The 20,341-nt window shown below is 37.8% G+C and overlaps 1 protein-coding gene across 9 annotated transcripts in view; it reads left to right on the top strand.

Moving 5' to 3' along the window:
• SYTL2 (synaptotagmin like 2) overlaps positions 1-20,341 on the top strand; it is a 55,713-nt gene that overhangs the window by 28,527 nt on the left and 6,845 nt on the right. Inside the window, exons 5-14 of one of the 9 annotated variants that reach the window (XM_017736001.1) lie at positions 4,246-4,318; positions 4,878-4,977; positions 6,011-6,892; positions 7,486-11,349; positions 12,927-13,028; positions 13,980-14,033; positions 15,536-15,583; positions 16,683-16,777; positions 18,431-18,550; positions 19,582-19,751. In XM_017736001.1, the coding sequence (XP_017591490.1) occupies positions 4,246-4,318; positions 4,878-4,977; positions 6,011-6,892; positions 7,486-11,349; positions 12,927-13,028; positions 13,980-14,033; positions 15,536-15,583; positions 16,683-16,777; positions 18,431-18,550; positions 19,582-19,751 (5,508 nt within the window). The remainder of the gene's footprint in view (positions 1-4,245; positions 4,319-4,877; positions 4,978-6,010; positions 6,893-7,485; positions 11,350-12,926; positions 13,029-13,979; positions 14,034-15,535; positions 15,584-16,682; positions 16,778-18,430; positions 18,551-19,581; positions 19,752-20,341) is intronic. The other 8 variants (XM_017736005.1, XM_017736006.1, XR_001862474.1 and 5 more) reach the window with 8 other exon arrangements.

The following is a 20,341-nucleotide window of genomic DNA, read 5'->3' on the forward strand; positions in this document are numbered from 1 at the left end:
AAAAATGCATAACATAGCAAAGTTTAAGAATATGTAGAAAATTTTTTTTTAAAATGAGACCAACTTGATAGTGGTCTTCTTCAGCTTGAAGTGATTTGATGACTAATTTCAGATTACAGCTATGCAAAGTTTGATAATTCTTTTCCAGGACCCTGTCCTGCCTTTTGCTCCAGATTGTACCAGAAATTAATCAGCCTCCATGCCTTGTTCATGTGTACTTGTACTTTCTTCAATAGCTCAGGATCTTCTGTCTAGAGCAAGCTCACACAGTCCAGTGGTTTATGAGGCATTTGGAAATGGACCTTAAGAAATGACCTGTCATATGTGGGGTGGACGCTTACTCACACTGACTTTGCATAAATACTTGATTAGATGCCTCAGATCATTTGCTTCTAAATGTCAAAACCTATAGCAAACAAATGTGGCAGGACTGTGAAATTCATTATGATTTTAGTGTGGGCTTTGTTCACTGTAACTGAGGTTACTCTACACAATATTGCAAGTGAGAAATTGCAGGAGGCATCATATACTTTTAAAATACTTTTCCTTTCTGTTCTCTTGATACTGGAATTTGAAAGAGACTGGGCTGGCATAACTGTGGGCCTGTTTCTAATGGCAGAAGGAAACACAATTGTGAGAAAGCAGTAATCCCAGCAGCTGGGGTGGGAAGGGAAAGTCTACAAACATTTGATTTGGCTGCTAAGATAGTGGAGCAACAAGGACTTAATGGGCTATTCCTCTTAAAATGCAATAGTCTTAACACAGCTAAGAGGATGAAACAGAGCACCATTCTGGAATTTGGGATTGCATTAAAGGCAGTTCATTGCTTACAGTGTCCAAAAGCTACCTCTGGTTCAAGCCCTTGGACTTTTAAAGCATTTTAAAGTGGTGCTTTAAGAATAAATTTGTGGGAGTTATGGGGTTTTTGTTTGTTTTGTTTTTTTTTTTTTTCCCAGTTGTTTTTCATTTTCCTTTTTTTCTCTAAGACTCAGCCTCAGGCTAGCACTGACTTGCAGGCTTTGCATAAACTACACAGCTGCTAACCTGAGGATTGGGTCCAGAAGTTATGTGATAACAAATTACTTGGAGTACTTTGGTTCTGGATCCTGTTCTTAAAGCAAAACAATTCTTACTGAGTGTAAAGAAAGTTCACTTCTGGTAGATCTATTTGTAAACTGATAAGGATAAAATCCAACCCTGGGGCCAGTTCAACTACTGTTGAATCAGGATGCTGCTATATTAGGTGGAGCAACAGTATTCTTAAAATTAGTGTAGTGACCTTTATCCCTGCACCCTAAATATCTAAATTCCACAATGAAGCTATGAATTATTTCTTCCTGAGTATTAAATCATTGGGATAATTTTCTTGCATACCAGAGCCTTTACAGGCCAGGTGTGTGAAGTGTCTTTGAAGGTGTAACCTTGAACAGAATGAGTTTTCAAAGGTGAGTCACACTGTCAATATTACTTCAGTTCAGTGATGCCATCTGTCTATATGCTGAATCTCAAAAAAGGGAGGTTATCTTTCAAATTAAGATTTGTAGTTAGTTTTCTTCCCTAATCTAGAAAGTATTCTTGATCAACATTGAACAGGTGGCAAGTGTGGGTCCTGGAGTTCTGGAAGTGGAACACTTGCACAAAAGCCCTGATTTTTAAAATCCATGTATTGGCAACACCTGCAAATCTGTAACCCCTTTCTCCAGCTTACCTTCTGCCTTTGCCTTGTTGCCTCAGTCTGTATGGGACTTGGGCCTTCATTGTGGTTCTTTGCACATCATTTTGCAGAGTTAAAGTGTAGAATTTTTAAAAGATTTTTTAATCTATTGATTTAGCTTTGTTCAGTTTTCTTATCTGTATGGATTGTGGGTAAACTCATTTTCAGACTCTTTGTTGTAAAACTTTGTTATAGGATCCTGGTGTTGCTTTATTTCTGTTTTGTTTATTTAGAGCAGGGTTTTCAGTATGTGATGCCAAGTTAATTATCTTTAATTATTCTATGGTAAATCCAAAGGAGCATTACATTGAAGATTGTGAGATTATGTTTCAATGAACACACACACAAAACTTACCTCTCCACCTCTAAAAACTGTATTGAAGAATGTCTTACCAGTTTCTCACATCCTAGGGTGCATAACAGTATTTTCCTTGTTTAAAATGAGTGAGGGGTTGGAGTATCCAGGACCTAGACCTTAAAAAAAAAAAAAAATCATAATTGTCCTGTTCAGTAGTAGATGGTGCAGACAAGACAGAAAATGCAGGAGCATACAGGTGCTCTCAACAACAAATACACAAGAGCTTTAAAAAAGCAAGAACACAAACTCCATTTTCTGTAGTTTCTTTGTATGCATATGTATTTTCATCCTTTAAAAAAATATATTAGAACAAAGATTAAAAACCATAATGTGAAAGGATATTTTTGAAAGGAAACTAGAAGTTGCAACATGTAGCTCTTTGAGAACCAGAGTTTTTCTTCTTACTTGGGATCAGCAAAGAATAGAAAGAACAAGAGTAATCAGTTAGTAATCTGGTGTGTGCATATAAGAGGCTGTCACAGTTACAGTCTTACAAAAATGTAAGAACAGTTAATTTTTCACCCCTGAGATAGATTCCATTACAAGATCATCTCATACCTTAACTCTCTATCACTGTGCATGGTGGTACATTTCTTAAAGGCAGTGTTCAATCAAAAGAGCAAGGAAGAGACATAGAAGTTTATAATTCAGATTGCAACTGGTATTTTTTTGCTAGCCTTATGTTCACACTGCTCACTTTGGTCATTTTATCTTCTCCATAATAATGTTTTTCCCTTTGCAAAATGTAAGTGATGTCACTGCTCATATGCACTTAGCAGTCCAGGGCAAATAGCCTTTCAAGGTTAGATATCAGAGTGTTTTGTTTTGGTTTTTTTTTCCACCTAAGCTTTGAGCTTAACTGTACTGCACCCTGGAAGGATGGAAAAGTTGTTCTTCCCTCAGGAGGGCAGACTGTTACCAGTTACCAGACTGGAGAGATCTTTGTCAATGCAAGGAGGTGAATCTGGAACTTGATGAGAGCTGGATGTTGTTTCTGTCCTGAGATACCTTGTGGCTCTTCTACTTCCCACCTTAAAGTCTTTTCACACATAACAAAGATCATTGAGCAAAGAAATATTCAGTTTTGGAATCTCTTTGTACATCTATATTGGAAAAACCATAGAAGTTGTTTTCCTTCCTAGCCTGAGATATATATCCTATCTGAAGAATATAAATTTTTTCTGCTTCATACTGTTCCCTCCACCCCAAAATCATAAGCGTGTATGTTGGTTAATGTCAGTGTTTTCCATATAAGATTAGGATACTGAATATGGTTGTTATGTGAAGACCATATTGAAATTAATGTCTAACTTCCATCTTCAAAAACCAAATACTTTTTCATATCTGAGATGTTTAGGTAAACTCAAAATTGCAAAAATCTGATCGGGAAAAAAACCTTGCATCATTCTGCAAGTAGATGAAATATTTCTCAAGATAATACAGGAGCTGTCTCCTCTAGCTGTTTTAATTACTCCATATCTGGGCTATACTTATTATCACAAGTAATAACTAACTTCACTTATGCCATCAATCCAAAAAATTTATACATCTCAATTGAAAGAATAGCTTATAAGTTGTACCTCTGAGGGGATGAGTCATCATCTGTGACATGTCACATCTTTACTATAGTGGTGATGGGGTTCCTCTGTTTCTTCTGACTTTGATGCTTTGAAAAACTCTATCTTTTAATCAGATTTTGACCCTTTACTCCACTTTGATTTCAGTCCTATAAGTACAAATGTACGACAAGAATGGGGATGGCAACACTGATATTGTTTAGAGAGTAGCTATATTTACTATATTTATAGTAACATATATGTAGTAAATATAAAATATATGTTTATGTTTATTTTTATAAAGCTTGCTCAAACATACAAAATGCATCAAAAATATGGTTTCTGTCATGCCAAGTAGAAGTTGTATTGAATTCTTTAACAAGTAAATAAATTTTTGCAAGGAAACAAAGCAGCAAGAGTATACCCTTTACTATAGGAATGAGAAGCTTTTCTTCTAAATCTGGTGAGAACAGGCTAAAAAGAAAAACTCAGGCGCCAAGTGTTTACATTTGAGTATGTATAAATGAATCTTTGTTTTGCTTTTTCAAAAAGGCATAATGTCCTGTTTGCTGAAGTTGTTATATAATTTTCCTTTATATGAATTTTCCTTTCCTTAGTTCTAAAGAAGTAACCCCTGTGTTAAACAAACCAGAGGAAAGACCTGTGAAGGCAGCAGTCTCATCAGTAAAGGTATGACTAATACTGAATATGGTGGAAGTTATTTGCTTCAGTGGTAATCTTAAGTAAAGTTTTGAGGAGGAAAGATAATAATTTGTAAAAAAAAAAAAAGAGTGCTTTTTTTCATTTGGAGGGAGAGAATGAAAACCACTAAAGGTTCAGCACTAAAGTGCTGCTACACCTATAATTGGTGGCTGTTTTTTCTTGACATTATTTCCAATCTGCTCAACGACTGAAAATGATTGGCCTGCGCTGTTCTAATATCACAGAATTAGAGATAAAATTATTTAACTTGCAAGAACTTGGGATTTTCAAGTGTCTTTAAGTGGTGGCTTACCTCTGCTGTTGGTGAGTTCAAAAGAAAAAGATGAGGTTATGAGTGGCATTTCTGATAGTTTCCTGTTCATATTGTTTAGGTTTTTTGTTATGTATCCAATTTAAGAGATATGCCTTTATATTCTTTGCTGATAGATTAGTGGGGAAGAGGAAATCACTCCCCTTGTGTCTATTTTGTGAAGACTGTACTGATATAAGAATTTGACTGCAACAGTAATGTTTGTTCCTTTTTTAGCAAAGGAGAAATCCATTTAATTCCATTTCATCAGATGATGACTTGTACAGTGGGGAATCAGAAAACAGACCGGCCATTGTACCTCAGCTATCAAAGAAGGGTAAATGTACTTTTCTAGCAGATGATTGTGAATTTCCTGTAGGTTTATATGAAATTATTTTTATTTTCATTGCTTCTTTCTGAAAGAGATCAAAACCTTTTTTTTCTTAACCACTGGGAGTTGTCAATTAGTTTATTTCAAACCTCATCTAAAACAAGTGAATATACTCAGGAAGTGGCTGTAGACGTGAGTAAATGGATTTTGCTTCTTTTCTTTTACTCATAGTTCTAGGCAGCACTAAGCACTCTATCATGAGAGGGCTGTTCGTCCTGAATTGCTGATAACAGGACAGTGAAATTTCCTTGAATTTGGCATAGCTGTCTTTATGACCTTCCAAGCATTGCTGCTAATTAGCTCGACAGAAGCAGCCTAGCTCTCTTTGGTCTGTACTTTTCTCCTTTATTTCCTTAGTCCTATTTATTATCCTTCCTTTCCAGCAGTATTTTCTGCAAGCAAGTTGATGAGTGATTATATAACACAGTATAGGCATTTGAAGTTCTAATTTACAGTCATATGTGGATATTACTCTCCTGTCTCTGTTGTGAAGCTTGCTAACAGGAAGAGGAAATATTTGCTTAGTAGGAATAAAAACCCCTTCATCTCCCTGCCAAGAGATTATTTCTGCATTTGCTTTGTTCCATATAACTGTAGAAATAGCCAGTTTCCGTTTTTGTAGATTGCTGTTTATGTTCTGAACCTGAAGAGGTGTATGAGTATTCAAAAGCTGCCCTTCCCTGCAAACTTCCTCCCTTGCAGGAATAATGCTGATAAAAGATTTCGTGTGCTCTCTCTTTGGTATCGTCAAATTGTTAATGTTTGTAAAATAAGAAATAACTGCAATCTTTTAATTTGCTAAAAAATTCTATTACATAAAAATGAAATCAACACCTATGTAAAATTTCTCTCTGTGTTTTTGCTCCTGTTGTTTTAAATAAACCAGTATAATCCCTGCATTCTAGATCTGCACTGTCATAACTCTCTGTTTATACTGGCAAACATCACATAAACTCAGGAGCTGTTCTATGTCTTACAGAAAATTGGTCACTCTCAGAAGACAGCCCACCTAAATCAAACTTACAAAATGATGAAACAGAGAAACCTAAGAAGCTTTCTGTAGAACTTACTGATGAATCACAGAAGGAACTAGTTAAGCGTCCTATCCCAAAAGCTAGGAAACTAATTCACAAAGCAGCAGATTCTGTGTCACAAAGAGAAGACCTTGTTCCCAAACCAACCAAGCACACCGAGAGGATTAATGGCATTGGTACCCCACCCAGGGGCATTCTGAAGCGCAGCTCAAGCTCAAGTTCCACTGACTCAGAAGTTCGTGTCAGTCAGATGTTAGATGTTCAGAAAAAGAATGGTCTTTCTACTGCAACTATTTTTGAAGGAGAAGGTGAGAAGAGCTCTCTTATGGAAGAGGCAGAAGACTCCACACAAAATTCACTGGAAAAACTGAAACAAGTGAGGTTCTCCTCTAGCCCAGGTAAAGGAAAACCTCTGCAAAGCCCACAGCTACACCATGGAAAAGAAAGAGGAGAGCATGATTTGTTAAAACCTGACAAAGAAAAGAACAGTAGCAATTATGCTGCTCAATCAGGCTCCCTTGAGGATAAGCAAATTTCTGCTGCAAAGCCTTTGGGAACCTATTCATCAACTTCACAAATGAAAACAAAAGATGGTTTACAAGAAGACACAACTGCATCCAGCCCTTGTGACACTAATAGATCAGTCTTCCTGATTAGTGAAAGCTTCCAGACAAAGACAGTTACTCCCAAGGAACTTGAAACTCCACAGAAGACCTCCAGCAATACCCTGTCAAATAGCAATAACGAGCGGAGTGTTGATGAGACACGTGAAAGTAAAGCCAACCAGATCCTGAGCCATGAATCAAAGTCACACAAAAACTTTACTGGTAAGAGACTAATAGGAGTGAAGAATGGAATGAGATAGGATAGAGCACATATTCATTAATGTGGATCACTTGTATCTAACAATTAACAACTGGAAACAGAGGTAGTAGGAATGTGCTACATACTGCATCAATTTTTTTTATACTTTTATGATCTTCTATTGGTAATCTTATCAGAGCCACTATAGGCACATCTTTTGTGGATAGTATTTTAGTGTAGTGCAGCTGTCCTTGGGAGTAATTCAGTTGTGATTTAGGGCTTTTCTTATGGGACTAAACACAAATATGCTGGATTATCATCCTCTGTGTGTGTGTCATGCCCAGCCTCCCTTCAATGTAGGCATTTCCTTTAAGAATGGGTTTAGCTCATCTTCTCAGCTTGTACCCTCAAAAGCAATGATTCCAACAGGATGTCTCAGAGCAGGAATTTTCTTCACTCTATTGCCCATAGTATGGCTCTTTCCAAAATCACAAGGCCAGAGAACTCTTTTCTCCACTAACAGTTAAAAAAAAAATTCTGAGAATTTTCTAGATAGACCAAATATTTTTAGTCATGTGTCTGATTCATAACTCTGATAAGTTTGTTTGCATTGTAGATGGACATCAACTGCCTCCTAAAACAGAAGCACGTGAGGTGTCCAATACCAATTCTACAAGTCTTCAACAAGGTAAGCCTGATCTTGTTGAGGAGAGAGATGCTAAAACCACTTTCAAGCCTGGCAAACATGCTGATGACCTCATGAAATTGGATGATGAATCTGTATCAAAAGTTTTAGACTGGTTTAAAAGAAGTTCTAGTACTGAAGATGGGGAAGATGTATCAGTGAGATCCCAAGGCAGGGAACCCAGAGAGGAAGTGGACTTGTCAACCAGAACAGCAGTTCTTCCTACAGAACACAGTGGGCCTGGCATGCATGGAAAAACAGAAGATACAGAAGAGACACCATTTGGAAAGATTAAGCAACAGAACAGTATTTCATCTACATCATTTACTTCAGAAAACATACAGCTGATAAAGGAGAGGGCGAAGCCTAAGACAGGGGAAGCAAATGAGAAGCAAAATGATAAATTGCTAACTGAATCTGATTGTACAAGATTTGGAAAAAAAGAACATGGTCAAGAAATCAAACAACAAAATAAAAAATCAAATCTCTTGGAACATCAAGAGCACAACTTACCAGCTCAGAAATGTGAATCAGAGAAGGCAATACAAGAAAAAAGAAGAATAAGGGAGATCAGAGCATTCTGGGAAAGGGATACAACTATCCCCAGTCATGGAGAGAAAGAAGTTAGCATCAATGCTGATGCATCAGGTGGCCATGCATTGACAGGTCTCAGAGAAAGTGACAAAATAAAACAATCTGCAGTGTATCGACTTAAGGCATTGCATGATCAGAGCAAGAATACATCAAGAAGTCCTGAACCAAGTCGTGCAAGCCAGGCTTCAAGAAACAAAAATTACCACTCTTTTGAGTTTGGACCAGGCCATGCATTTGGAAAGCCAGAAGGAACACTTTCATCTGATGAAGTTTGTAAATCTACAGAACTCCCAAAAGCCAGTAACTTGCATCCCAGAGCTGGTGTCACTTCAGCTTCCTCAAAAAGCAAAGACAAAGATGAGAAGGAAACTCTTAAAGGAAAAGTTGCTGCTTCTTCCCAACAGAAGCCCAACTTCCAGGTTTTGTCTTTAAAAGAAAAAATGAATGAGAAGACCATGAATCAAATTTCAGATCCTTCACACTTCCAGAGTCTGAGAAACTTCTGGGATACTGGCGCTAAATTCCAGAGTAGCATTGACAAGGAAAATGATTCTTTGCCACATAATACTAGATCAGTAACCTATGAAAGAAAATCAGAAGAAGATAAAAAAGACAGAGATAATGTGAGAAATCAAGAGTTAATTCAACAACAAACCCAAACATCTGAGAGAAAAAAACCACAGAAACTAGATTCTGTGGTATGCAAAAAGTCTCTTGGATCTCCTATCCTAAAAGGTCTGAATGTGACACACACAAAAAATACAGACTCTCTCCAGCCAGACAGACACCCAGTTATCTCAAAATCCCAGGAAAAGATGGATCTTCCAGAGCAAGAAGTTAGAGAATGTACAGAAAAAAGCATTGTTTCATCAAACGATCATCACAAATCCTTGCAGCTCCAGTCATCTAGTGATAAGGATACTTTAAAGGAGACAGTAGCAGGTGATAAACTCTATTTACCTATAGAAAAAATGGAGAACAAGACTACTCCTTTGGAAAAAGAGGAAGTTGCAGAGACTGTGGATAAAGTTGTTCTACCTAAAGGTGAGCTTAATGTATTTAAATCATGTCTAAAGAAGTTAGAAAAGGAAGCCTCTGAGATGTCATGTAGCTTAAACCTAAAAGAAAGCATTTTAAAAGGGACACATATTCAGTCAAATCAGTGCAAGGTCTTTGAGAGAACAGGGGAAGACAGTCATGATATTTCTCCTGTTGATCAAGGAGAAGAAATAGGCAAAAGTACAGGACAAGCGAATATGTCATCAACAGATAAGCATGAGAACAAAACAAGCCTCAGAAAATTTAGGGAATTTGAACCTTTGTATCTACAATACCAGGCAGCAGACAAGGATGATACTCTTGAGGGCTCTCAGAGGCCTCAAGCTGGTTTGCAGAACCTTCTCAAAGAAACCCTTGTATCTCATCCTTCTGAATATAGAAGGGTGGGAATAAAAACACATGATGACCCAAATAGTATATCACAGACTAACTGCAGTGTAGAATCAGCACACCAAGAAGTTACTGGTCAGCCTGAAGAGGTCCATGAGACCATAGAGAAGTCTGTAGCTGGATCCAAGGTCGATGGCTTGAGTTCTGCTCTAAAGAAGCTGCTGAAGGAAACCTCTGAAACACCACCTCCTAAACCCAAATGTGCTGACAGGACAGCATGGGGGACTTCTGAGGTGCAAGTTAAAAGGACAATGTATGAACATGGTGGAGAGGAGACACAGGAAATCAGTGAGACCATAGAAAGCTCTGTTGCCCCATCCAAGGCCAGTGGCTTGAGTTCTGCTTTAAAGAGGCTGCTGAAGGAGGCCTCTGAAGCACCACCTCCTAAACCCAAACATGCTGACAACACAGTACAGGGGACTGCTGAGATGCAAGATAAAAGCACAGCTTACGAGTGTGATAGGGAGCTGCAGCAGGAAATCCATGAGATAATAGAAAAGTCTGTTGCCCCATCTTCAGACAGCAGCTTGAGTTCTGCTTTAGAGAAGCTGCTGAAGGAGGCCTCTGAAACCCCTCCTCCTAAACCCAAACGTGCTGACAGCACAGTACAGAGAACTCTGGAGGTGGAAGCTAAAAGAACGACCTATGAGCATGAGAGAGAGGTGCCTCACGAAATCAGTGAGAACATACAAAAGTCTGTTGCCCCATCCAAAGCCAGTGGCTTGAGTTCTGCTCTAGAGAGGCTGCTGAAGGAGGCTTCTGAAACACCTCCTCCTAAACCCAAATGTGCTGACAGCACAGTACAGGGGACTGCTGAGGTGAAAACCAAGAGCACGGCCTATGAGCATGATGGAGAGCTGCTGCAGGGACTTAGTGAGACCACAGAAAGATCTGCACTGTCCGACATTGAATATACCAGGTCTGATGTAAATTTGCAGAGTCTACCAAAAGAGTTTTCTGAAACACCAGCTTCTGTGCTGGAAAATATGGATAAGAAAATGCATAGTAAAATACAGACTAGTCTAAGTATATGTGTTCCACATCAACGAGACAGAGACCATCCTCAAGAAATACAAGAAACAATAGAAAAAACTTCTGTTTCAAATATTGCAAAATTTGGTGAATTCAGTTGCTCTTTAGAAAAACTTGTTCAAGAAGCATCTGCAGCTTCATGTCTAATATCCAAAGATTTATATAAGCAAGAAAAATTTGGGGATCATACATTTCCCGCAGAAAAAGAGACTCTACTCATGACAAGGTCACAGCCATACAATGCCCTAAGTAGCTATGATACACAAATGAAGACAGTTCTCAAAGGGGGAGCTTCAGAACAAAATGTCCAAGCCTCAGTTAATGATCTTGCAGTAAGTGAAATTGAAGCTTCTGGTCTTAAAAGAGATGGAGCTATTAACAAAATAGGAGAGAGAAACTTGGTTCCAGTTGATCTTCCCTTCGAAGGCAAGGCCAGTATGGTTGCAATCAAACCATTTGAGATTAATGAAAAAGGAAGGAATGAAAGGACATTCTTGGAGGCCTCTGAACAGAATTCAGAATTTCAAGCACCATTGAATTTCAGAAGAACGAGCACACCACTTAAAGATGAGAGCAACTGCCCCCAGCCAGAAGCAGCTCAATTCTGCCTAATTCCTCAGCATGAGGATAACAATGAAGAGGAAGGCGACAACTTAAATTTGGGATCCAAGTTTTCAGATGAAAACTATGATTCCCACTCTGGAACTGGAAGATCAACTTGTGAGCTATCTGATTTCTAAAATTCATGGTGCTGAGCTGTTATGGCTATGATTTTTTTTTTTGGTATCCAGCTTGAAATATGTTAATGGAAAATCTGTGTGATACTTTCTTAATTGAATGACTTGCGTATTTGTTTGGGAGGGGTGGGAAGAACTAATTAAGTTGTTTCATTGGAAAATGTTTAACAGACACATACTACCTTTGGGTAAGCTTTTTTGGTAAGGATAGTTTAGCAGCATGAATCAATTCAGTTGTTGTGATTTACCTTTTTCTTATCCCACATGACATTGCCTTCAAATTAATAAATTTGTAACACTCGATCTAGTAATCCTTTCAAATATATTGGATTAAAAGAGGAAAAAAAATATCAGTGGCTCACTGAGTTCATTCTCTAGTTTGTCTGGCTAGTCCCCAAAGACAAAAAAATTCTTATCAGTGGAATAACTGGATATAAGGATAATGCCAATACTCTGTGCTATTTCATTTAGCATTGCTGCCTGTTGCTCTGAAAAATGGCCATATAAATGAGGAGGTCTGTTTACTAGGATTCACATGATTTGATTGAATGGCAGCTCTAGTCAATGTATGGTGTATGATAGTCATCAAAGAGCTTACGGTAGAGGAGATAATTTAACCTCTTTAGTCTCATACTGAGAGACTGGGAATATTTTTTTCACCTGGAGAATCTGAGAAATATGTGAATTTCCCAGGGCCTGCCAACTTACACTTGAGCCTGTTTTGAAAGTGAGATTCCAAAGAAAGTCAGTGGAAACCCAAGATAAATGAGGAAAAATCAAACATAATTTGGTTTCACCCGCAGTTGCAGACAGCAACACCGTAAGGTGTGATTGGTTGGTGGAGGGAGAGGAAAGCGAGATAGGGAGGAAAGAAAGTCTTAAAGATTTCTGAAGGACCTAGGTCTGTCTTGATTCTACTTTTGGAGACAATTGCATAACTTCAGGGTTCCAAATACATCCACAGCTTGGTTTGGGTTTTTTTTGCTTTGTTTAGTTTTGGTTTTCTTTTTTTAGGGGTGGGATCGAGGGTTGGTGTTGGGTTTTTGTTTCTTTTTGTTCAGTTGGTTTTGTTTGGTTTTGGTTTAGTTGGGCTTTCTTGGTTACTCATGCTTTGAAACAAAATAACTTTCACTGTGGAAAGAATATAACAGATAAATTTGCACAAAGGAAAAAAAAACCTAAAACTTTCTTTTGTGCTGATTCATAAAAAAAGACGGTAAAAAAATGGCTACAATCTGAATTTATCCTATATTAATCTTAACCAATTAAGTGCAATAATTGCCCCAAACCCTGTTATTAGTAAAGACAGACCTATACCTACACAGGACAAATCAAGCAATTTGTCTCTCTCTGCTAATAACTGAGGGTGTTTAGGGAGAACAAATGGACACTCAAAATTAGATGTTTATTTTATTTTATCTTGTATTTTCATTGAATGTTCACTGTCTTTGCTAACAGTCAAAATAGATTCTCATGAGAAACCTGTGGTTGGTTCTTCATTGACTTGCTTAAAGTGGCCAGTTTGTACGTGCAGTGTTCATGTGTTTTGTCTCGTAACAGGTTCTGAAGAAGAATTAAACCCTGTTTTGATGGCTTTGAAAAGGAGTGCAGATAGGAAAAAGCCTTCCAAAAGTCTAGAGGACATTCCATCAGCCACCTCAAGTGAGCACAAAGCTTGTGTGTGTCTCCCATGACCCCCAGTTTGGCTTAAATGTGTTCATGCTGGTCTTCCATACAGCCTTGCCAAGTCGTGGCTTTGTCTTTGTTTCTCAATAAGCTGTATGGAGGTTGCACTTTGGAACCAGATGCTTTTCTCATACAGTTTAATTTTCAGTTCTTGGTGTTAATTTTGAAACAAGGCTGGCTTGTGAAGCAGACATCTTCCAGAAATGCACTGTGTTGATCAGTGATTAACTGTTTCCTGGATAGTTTTTCAATTGTGAAAGTATTGGCAATTACCCAAAACAGTAATGAGCAACTACTGTCATTGCTTCCTGGCTGCTGGCTTAGGTCAAATTAGTAGACAGTAAAAGCATGAAGAACTCAGTTTAGTAATGGTTCACCTGTGTATTCTAGTAGTAAATATATCAAACGCACTTTAAGAGAATGCAGTGAGATAACATTATACCTAAAATGAATTCCCAACTTCCCTCAGTAGCCTCCTTGGATTTCTTTTTTTTTTTAAATTATAATTCCTGTCTTTCTTCACCCTGCCCCTGTGTGTTTTCATGCTTATCTCATATCTACTGGGGAAGACACAGACTGAACTTACATTTGTAAACTGAAGCATGGAGATGTAGATTTTGAAAGTCATTGGCAAGTTCTTCTTCTAATACTACTTATGCTACTGCTTGCTTCTAACCAGTTTCTAGGTTTTAGGTGTGCGCTAACAGTGTTGCAACAACATGCTGATAGACACTGTCACCGTGAGGCCCCTGCTTGGATGTAGGCTTTGAGGCAGTGTGTGAAGTAAAAGTGTCTCTTGAATTTAACCATTCCCATGGCTCTGCTGGTTTGTTTGTGGTTTTGGTCCTCTTAATTCTGTCATTATCACTGCCATCCATTTTTTTCTGAGTAACAAAGTTTCTAACTGCGTTATTTTTTCCTGCACAGATAAAGAAAAAATAAATAAACCAAAGGAAGAATTAATTCTTAGTGCTGAAGATGGTAAATATCTTTTGTGTCTGCATGGAAGTTTGTTGCTTTTTCAATGGCCTCTGTTTGCTAGTGAAGATTATTTTTTCTTTTTAAACCAAGAATTATATTGTGTTTTAGATTTGGTTAACCTCAGCATGGCTGGAAAGCTTTTGTAGAATTCCGTTGTGGGGTTTATTCTTCTTATGTCCTCCTGTACCTGTAGAAACTGTGCCACTTATCAGTGTATTTTCTTGGCCTTCAGTCATTCAGCCTATGGGTTACTGAAATCATAGGGAGCTTTGAACACAAGCTTAGTTGAAAGAAAGTCGCCTAAGTAAATATTGAATTTGTCTGTTTATCTGTTGCATTGTAAGATGCAAGATGACTTTTGCTAGTGCAAAACACCCTTCAGAATACCTCAGTTGAAAAGGAACCTCTCTTAAGATCCCTGCCTTAGTCCTATAAAGTAGCATTATTCTAAGCAATAGATGAACTTCTAGATCAGCTAGTGCCGATATCCTCAGTCCATTAGTGTATTACAGATGCCTTACTGTCAAATTTTTCTATATACCTTTAGAAATTCCAAATCTAAGAAAAATAAAAAACAAACCTGCTCCAAGAACGTGTCAAAATAAACAGAATTGAAAACCATCAAATAATGCCGAGTGTGATGGAATATAGCACACAATTCTTTATTTACTGCACAGGAGTGCTACAGTTTTAAAAGAATAGTTGCCATTTTTTATTTCATGATTTAGATGCTTTAAAGCATTTTGCATGCCAGTGGCCCATAGTATCAACAGGATAATCATAGCATATTAGGATACATACAACACCTGGTAAAGTAACAAGACTTAAGCACCATCATGCACTCTGCTCACAAGTGGAGACCCCTACTGAAAGCCTGTTTGTCATTCAGTATAAATGTGTAGAGACTAACCTGAAAAGAGTAGGGGGAAATTTGAGTTAAATTTATTAAGATTGAAGTTATGAAAAAATGACACAGCCAAATTGATAGCTGTACAGGAAGAATAAGGCAAGTTCTCTTGAAAAGACTGTTCTTTTAGAACAGTGAAAAAACTGATTTTTTAGCTTGTATGCTTATATTACACTCATATTTTGTCATGATCCAGCTCCTCAAAGGAGAACAGCAATGCAAAACACAGAAACAGAATCATAGGATAGTTTAGGTTGGAGAAAACTTTTAGGATCATCAAATCCAACCATTAACTCAGCATGGGCAAGTTCACTACTGAGCCATGTCCCTAGTTCTGAATTTACATTTGCATAAACAGAAAGGCTCTATGATGCACCAAAATCAAACAGACCAAATGCCCATACAGGCCTAATACCTAAACCACTACTAACTATTGGAAGGAAAGAAACCCCACAAAGTTCATGGGGTCTGAGGAAGTAAAAAACCAACCAAACAAAAACAAATCAGAAAAAATCCCACAGATAAAGTATATTCTTGCTATTTATAACCTTGCAAATCTGTGCTGCTGAATGACTGTTAATACTGCACTGAGCAGGTCCGAAACCTGATCAGCATCAAGCGAGGACTGAAAATGCAGCAAGAATTGAGTAATAGGATTCTTCCAGCAGATACTGGAGAGACTTTTCCTCTGATATCTGAACTAATACATGAACAATACTTTTTCATTTAACAACTAACAAGTTACACACCTGGACTAGATACTCACTCAGTGGGGCAACTGCATCTAATTGCATACTCACAATAACTGATCTGTTGAGCACTAGTTGAGTTTTGACATCAAAAGCTTGGCAAAAGTTTCACTCGCCTTGCAAACAATCTCACTGTGTGCAGTGTTTCATTTTATGCAAAAAATACGTGCTCCTGTAGCTGGCTGTTTGTTGCCAAATAATTTTCTGTCCCATGATATTGATGCATCTCACAATGTGTATCCAGTTCATCTTTGTGTATCATTAAATGTAAGTGGGGTTAGAGCATGAAAAATTCTGAGGGTCATGAGCTTACTGCAAACGGGATTTTTGCAAGCCTAGCTTGTGCAATTAAGTTTTGTACAGTGAAAGAGCACAGAAGTGAACTGCAGTAGAGGTATGCAAATATGGAAGAGACAGAGTGCAAATAAGTGCATCATTAATAAGATAGGCATCTTGTAATTAGGTAAGAATACTTGCAACTTCCTTGGTCAGGTCTAGAATTTGCTTGATTTACACAAATTTGCCTATTGCAGTTAAATAGACTGAGTAAATAAAAGAACAGAGTTTGGCTTCTCTGCTGACTTCTTACTAGGAATCTTATGATGATTCTAATGTCAGTGATGATATGGTTAGTGCACATGTGTCCTTATCCTTGTTCTTAGGAAGAAAATCTAGAAGGTAATCTGCAATGTTTTCTTCATCTCTTTTGATCAGAATTTGCTGTAGCACCCAGGCTACCTCATGTCAAGCAACATTTCTGGTCCTGTCAAAGTTTGTTGGTCACTGTTATAGAGGATGCCAAAGTAGATTATTCTTCCCAATGATAGCTTCTCTGAGTCCTGTGGGGGAAAAAACCCCCTTGCATCAAAGCTGGTTGTGCATGTGCATGTATTTCATCCAAAGTGGTTTGTTTCTAACTGTGTCCTGTTATGGAGTCTCACTGTTCCGATGTACAAACATGTTTTTGAAGCCTTTTGAATTACTGCTTTTCAGTTTCCACAGTGCCTTCACAGCCTGATAAACTGTTTTCCAATCCTGAAAAACTCAAAGGACTGAGCAAGTCAGTACCATCATTCCTACAGGAAGAGGTAAGCTGCATCTCTGCAATGTTACAGTTTCAGGTACCCGACCATTAACTCTGTGCAAGTAAAATTTCAGAATTCCCAACTACATGCCGTGCCTGATTATTGTTATTATCATCATTGTGATGTGAACCTTGGAATAAGCTCTGAGGCCATATTCAAATCTCCTAAAATGGCGCTCAAGTTTGAAATTGATAAGCAATTTGAACTGTCTGGCCTATGATATCTATGATTCTCTATCACACAATCATAGAATGGTTTGGTTTGGAAGGGACCTTAAAGATCATCCAGTTCCAACCCCCTGCCATGGGCAGGGACACTTGCCACTAGACCAGGTTGCTCAGGACTCCATCCAGCCTGGCCTTGAACACTTCTAGGGATGGGTCAGCCACAACTTCTCTTGGCAACCTGTGCCAGTGCTTCACCACCCTTACAGTGAAAAATTTCTTCCTAATGTCTTATCTAAACCTATCATCAGTTACTTTAAAGCCAATTCCCCCTTGTCTAATCACCATATATCCTTGCCCTGTAGGAGGACTTAGAATTTTTCTGTCCTTCAAAGGGTCCATGTAACCGGACTGATTATCCACACTGCTTAACTGTTATTTCACTCCCTGGATTTATTTTGTGCAGTCCCAAATAGCACTATCCATAACAATTTTCTCTCAAGAAGCCTTGCCCTAGGTAGGCTGGACATTATTCACTCCTTACCATTGACCTCTGAACTGAAGAACAATCCTGGTCTGCTTTTACTTAACGGTATAGACATAACAAGATTTTATAAGCAATTTGAAAAAGTCTTTATACGCTAAATGTTTATTTCTAGAAATAATTATTTTCTTAATGTGTGTGGAAATTGTTGTTTACTAATCTTGTATCTGCTATTAGAAGATCTATGACATCAGTTCAAAACTGTTTAAAGGAGCAGGGAGACCTTGTAAATTGTTCCTGGGTGGAATACAATAGGAAGATGAAGTTGTCTGTAACAGCTTGCGTAGCAAGGCACATGTGGGAAGGGAATCAATTCTTTAGTGCAGAGACAGCATCGAGATAGAATGGGGTTGTGAGTACATAACCTGATAATGACCAAGGAAACAAAAACTGCAATTCCCTCATGGAAAAGCAAAGCCCTGCTTGCCCTCTTGCAAGAAAGACTTTGCAAAAACCATTCACTGTACCCAGTGCTGTTCTATGAATGTTACCTTCCAGCCAGCTGCCCTTAATACAGAGGCACAGAACTGACAGCATTTACTATATAACAGAAAAGACTTGTAAAGGAAATGAGAATTATCAATTGTATACGTTATGCATGAGACAGTGACACAGAGAAGTTGAGTTTAATTGTCCTAATAAACTTAACTTTGTAATTTTTCATTGCTATTTGAGATATAAAACAAACAAACCCCCAAACCTAGTTGCATTGCTGCTTAAAAAAATCATCAGTGTAGGCTGCTCATCAGAAAAACTCCCTTTCAACTTTAAATGCATGACCTAGTTCAAGAAATATTATTCATGTTGCGCTACAAGGGAATTTAAATTCAGGCTTCCACTGAGTCTCAATCTGCATTAAAATTCTGTTTGTTTGGTTTTGTTTTATTAAAATTTTCCTTGTGACTATAAAGAACGTACATAGACTTTCTTTCTGTGATGTTTTTGTAGAGTGATGACAGAGAGACAGATACAGCATCAGAAAGCAGTTATTCCTTTGGCAGAATCAAGAAGAGTCCCAGCTCTCTAACCAATCTTAGCAGCTCTTCTGGCATGGCCTCCTTATCCTCTGTATGTAAACCAAAGCATTATTTTAATGGCACTCTGCTTTTGCTAATTTCTCCAATATTGTTTTGGCTCTCTTCTCATTCCTCTTATCTTTCTTCCCTTGCTATCTCTATCTCCTTCTTTCCATTTCTGTTATATGAACATAATGTAATACCTTGCATGGAATTGCCTGAAGGAAATAAAGTAAAATTAAGTAGATTTCAAATTTTTTTTCTAGTAATATACTGGAGCTTGTTCAGGGCTATGAACAAAGAGATGGATTTTACCCTAAGAGCTTACACTTGCAGCTGAATATGAGGAATAATTCATACAGAACAAGCATTTAGAAATGGAGAAAGGGGAGAAAGATAAGTGAAAGCAGGAGATGTAATTGGTATATCAGGCATGCAGTTGAATCAGTCAACTAGCTAACCAAAAGTCATTGGTTTATGTGGACTTTGATTAAGAAAAACAGAATTTTGGGTAAAGATGTCCAAATATCTATCTATCTATCAATCTATCTATCTATATATATATATACACACATCTTTCTTCTTCTCTGTACGTAGTATTTAATTTTTAGTGTTTTATTTAGTTACATATTTAGGTACATAATTCAGCCATATAGACTTTATCTACTAATCTTTTTGTTAGTTATTTAAGAAGGTCTGTTGTCCTAAATTCTTAGGCTCTGCATTCTGCAAGGAAGATCAGCTGAGGAGATGTAGAAGTAATATTTCAAGGATCTGAGCACAGGCAATCTTCACACCTACAGCATCCTATAATTCAATTTCTTCTATCTCAATGCAGTAAAACCATTCAAAGTTTTTTGTAAGAAACTTGACCTAACATCTTTGATTTCCAATTATCTTTCTTTCATTAATCTGCGTGCTAAGAAGCTTGTATGATAGTATCCATTACATTTTATTATTATATCTAAAGAAACACAGTTGATTTCTTTACTGGTTGAATCCTGAGCACAACCTCTACCCCAATCTTGAAGTATCTGGTGAAATGCAATGTCTGGAAAATATTTCTCCTCTTGTATGATGCAGGTGAGCGGCAGCCTAATGAGCATCTATAGTGCAGACTTTGGCAATGTTGATGTGAAGGGGAACATTCAGTTTGCCATTGATTATGTAGAACAGCTGAACGAGCTCCACATTTTTATTTGTCAGTGTAAAGACCTGGCAGTAGCAGATGTTAAGCGACAGCGTTCAGACCCGTAAGTACAAAGAATGTATTTTCTAATGGAAGTTTTTCTTTTAACGTGGAAACGAAAACTGCTGGGTCTCTACGCTGCTGGAGTAAACCACCCAAGAAATAAATAAGGAGGCTGTATTGTACTTTGTGGTTTTTTTTACTCTGTAGCAGGTTCTTTGTTACTTTGTAATTGGGAGGAAACACCAATTTAGTGTAGTCTTTTGGTCCAAAATACTCATTACTATTTACCTTCTGTGAGATAAGAATTAGGAGGAAAGCAAAGCAGGCACCAAACTTAAAAGAATATAAAGAAGTTTATTAATAGACCTAAAATAAGGAAAAAGAAAAGAGAAAAAAAATCATACCACACCTTCAGAACTCTTCTCCTCCCCCCACCTTTCTCCCTTCTCCCACTGACAATGTAAAAAGACAGCCCTTGAGATGTTCAGTCTGTTTACCACTTCCAGAATAACCTTGTTCAGTCCATTTAGGAAGAGGAGTCTCTCTTGCCCATGCTATGAAAACATTATCACAATGAGACAGCAGCCTGGGTTGGTTCTCTGCTCGCATCATGTGGGAGTCCCTTCCCCCGACTTGCAGCTTTTCCCACAA

The sequence above is a fragment of the Corvus brachyrhynchos genome, unplaced genomic scaffold (assembly GCF_000691975.1).
Source record: "Corvus brachyrhynchos isolate BGI_N302 unplaced genomic scaffold, ASM69197v1 scaffold44, whole genome shotgun sequence".
Taxonomy (NCBI): domain Eukaryota; kingdom Metazoa; phylum Chordata; class Aves; order Passeriformes; family Corvidae; genus Corvus; species Corvus brachyrhynchos.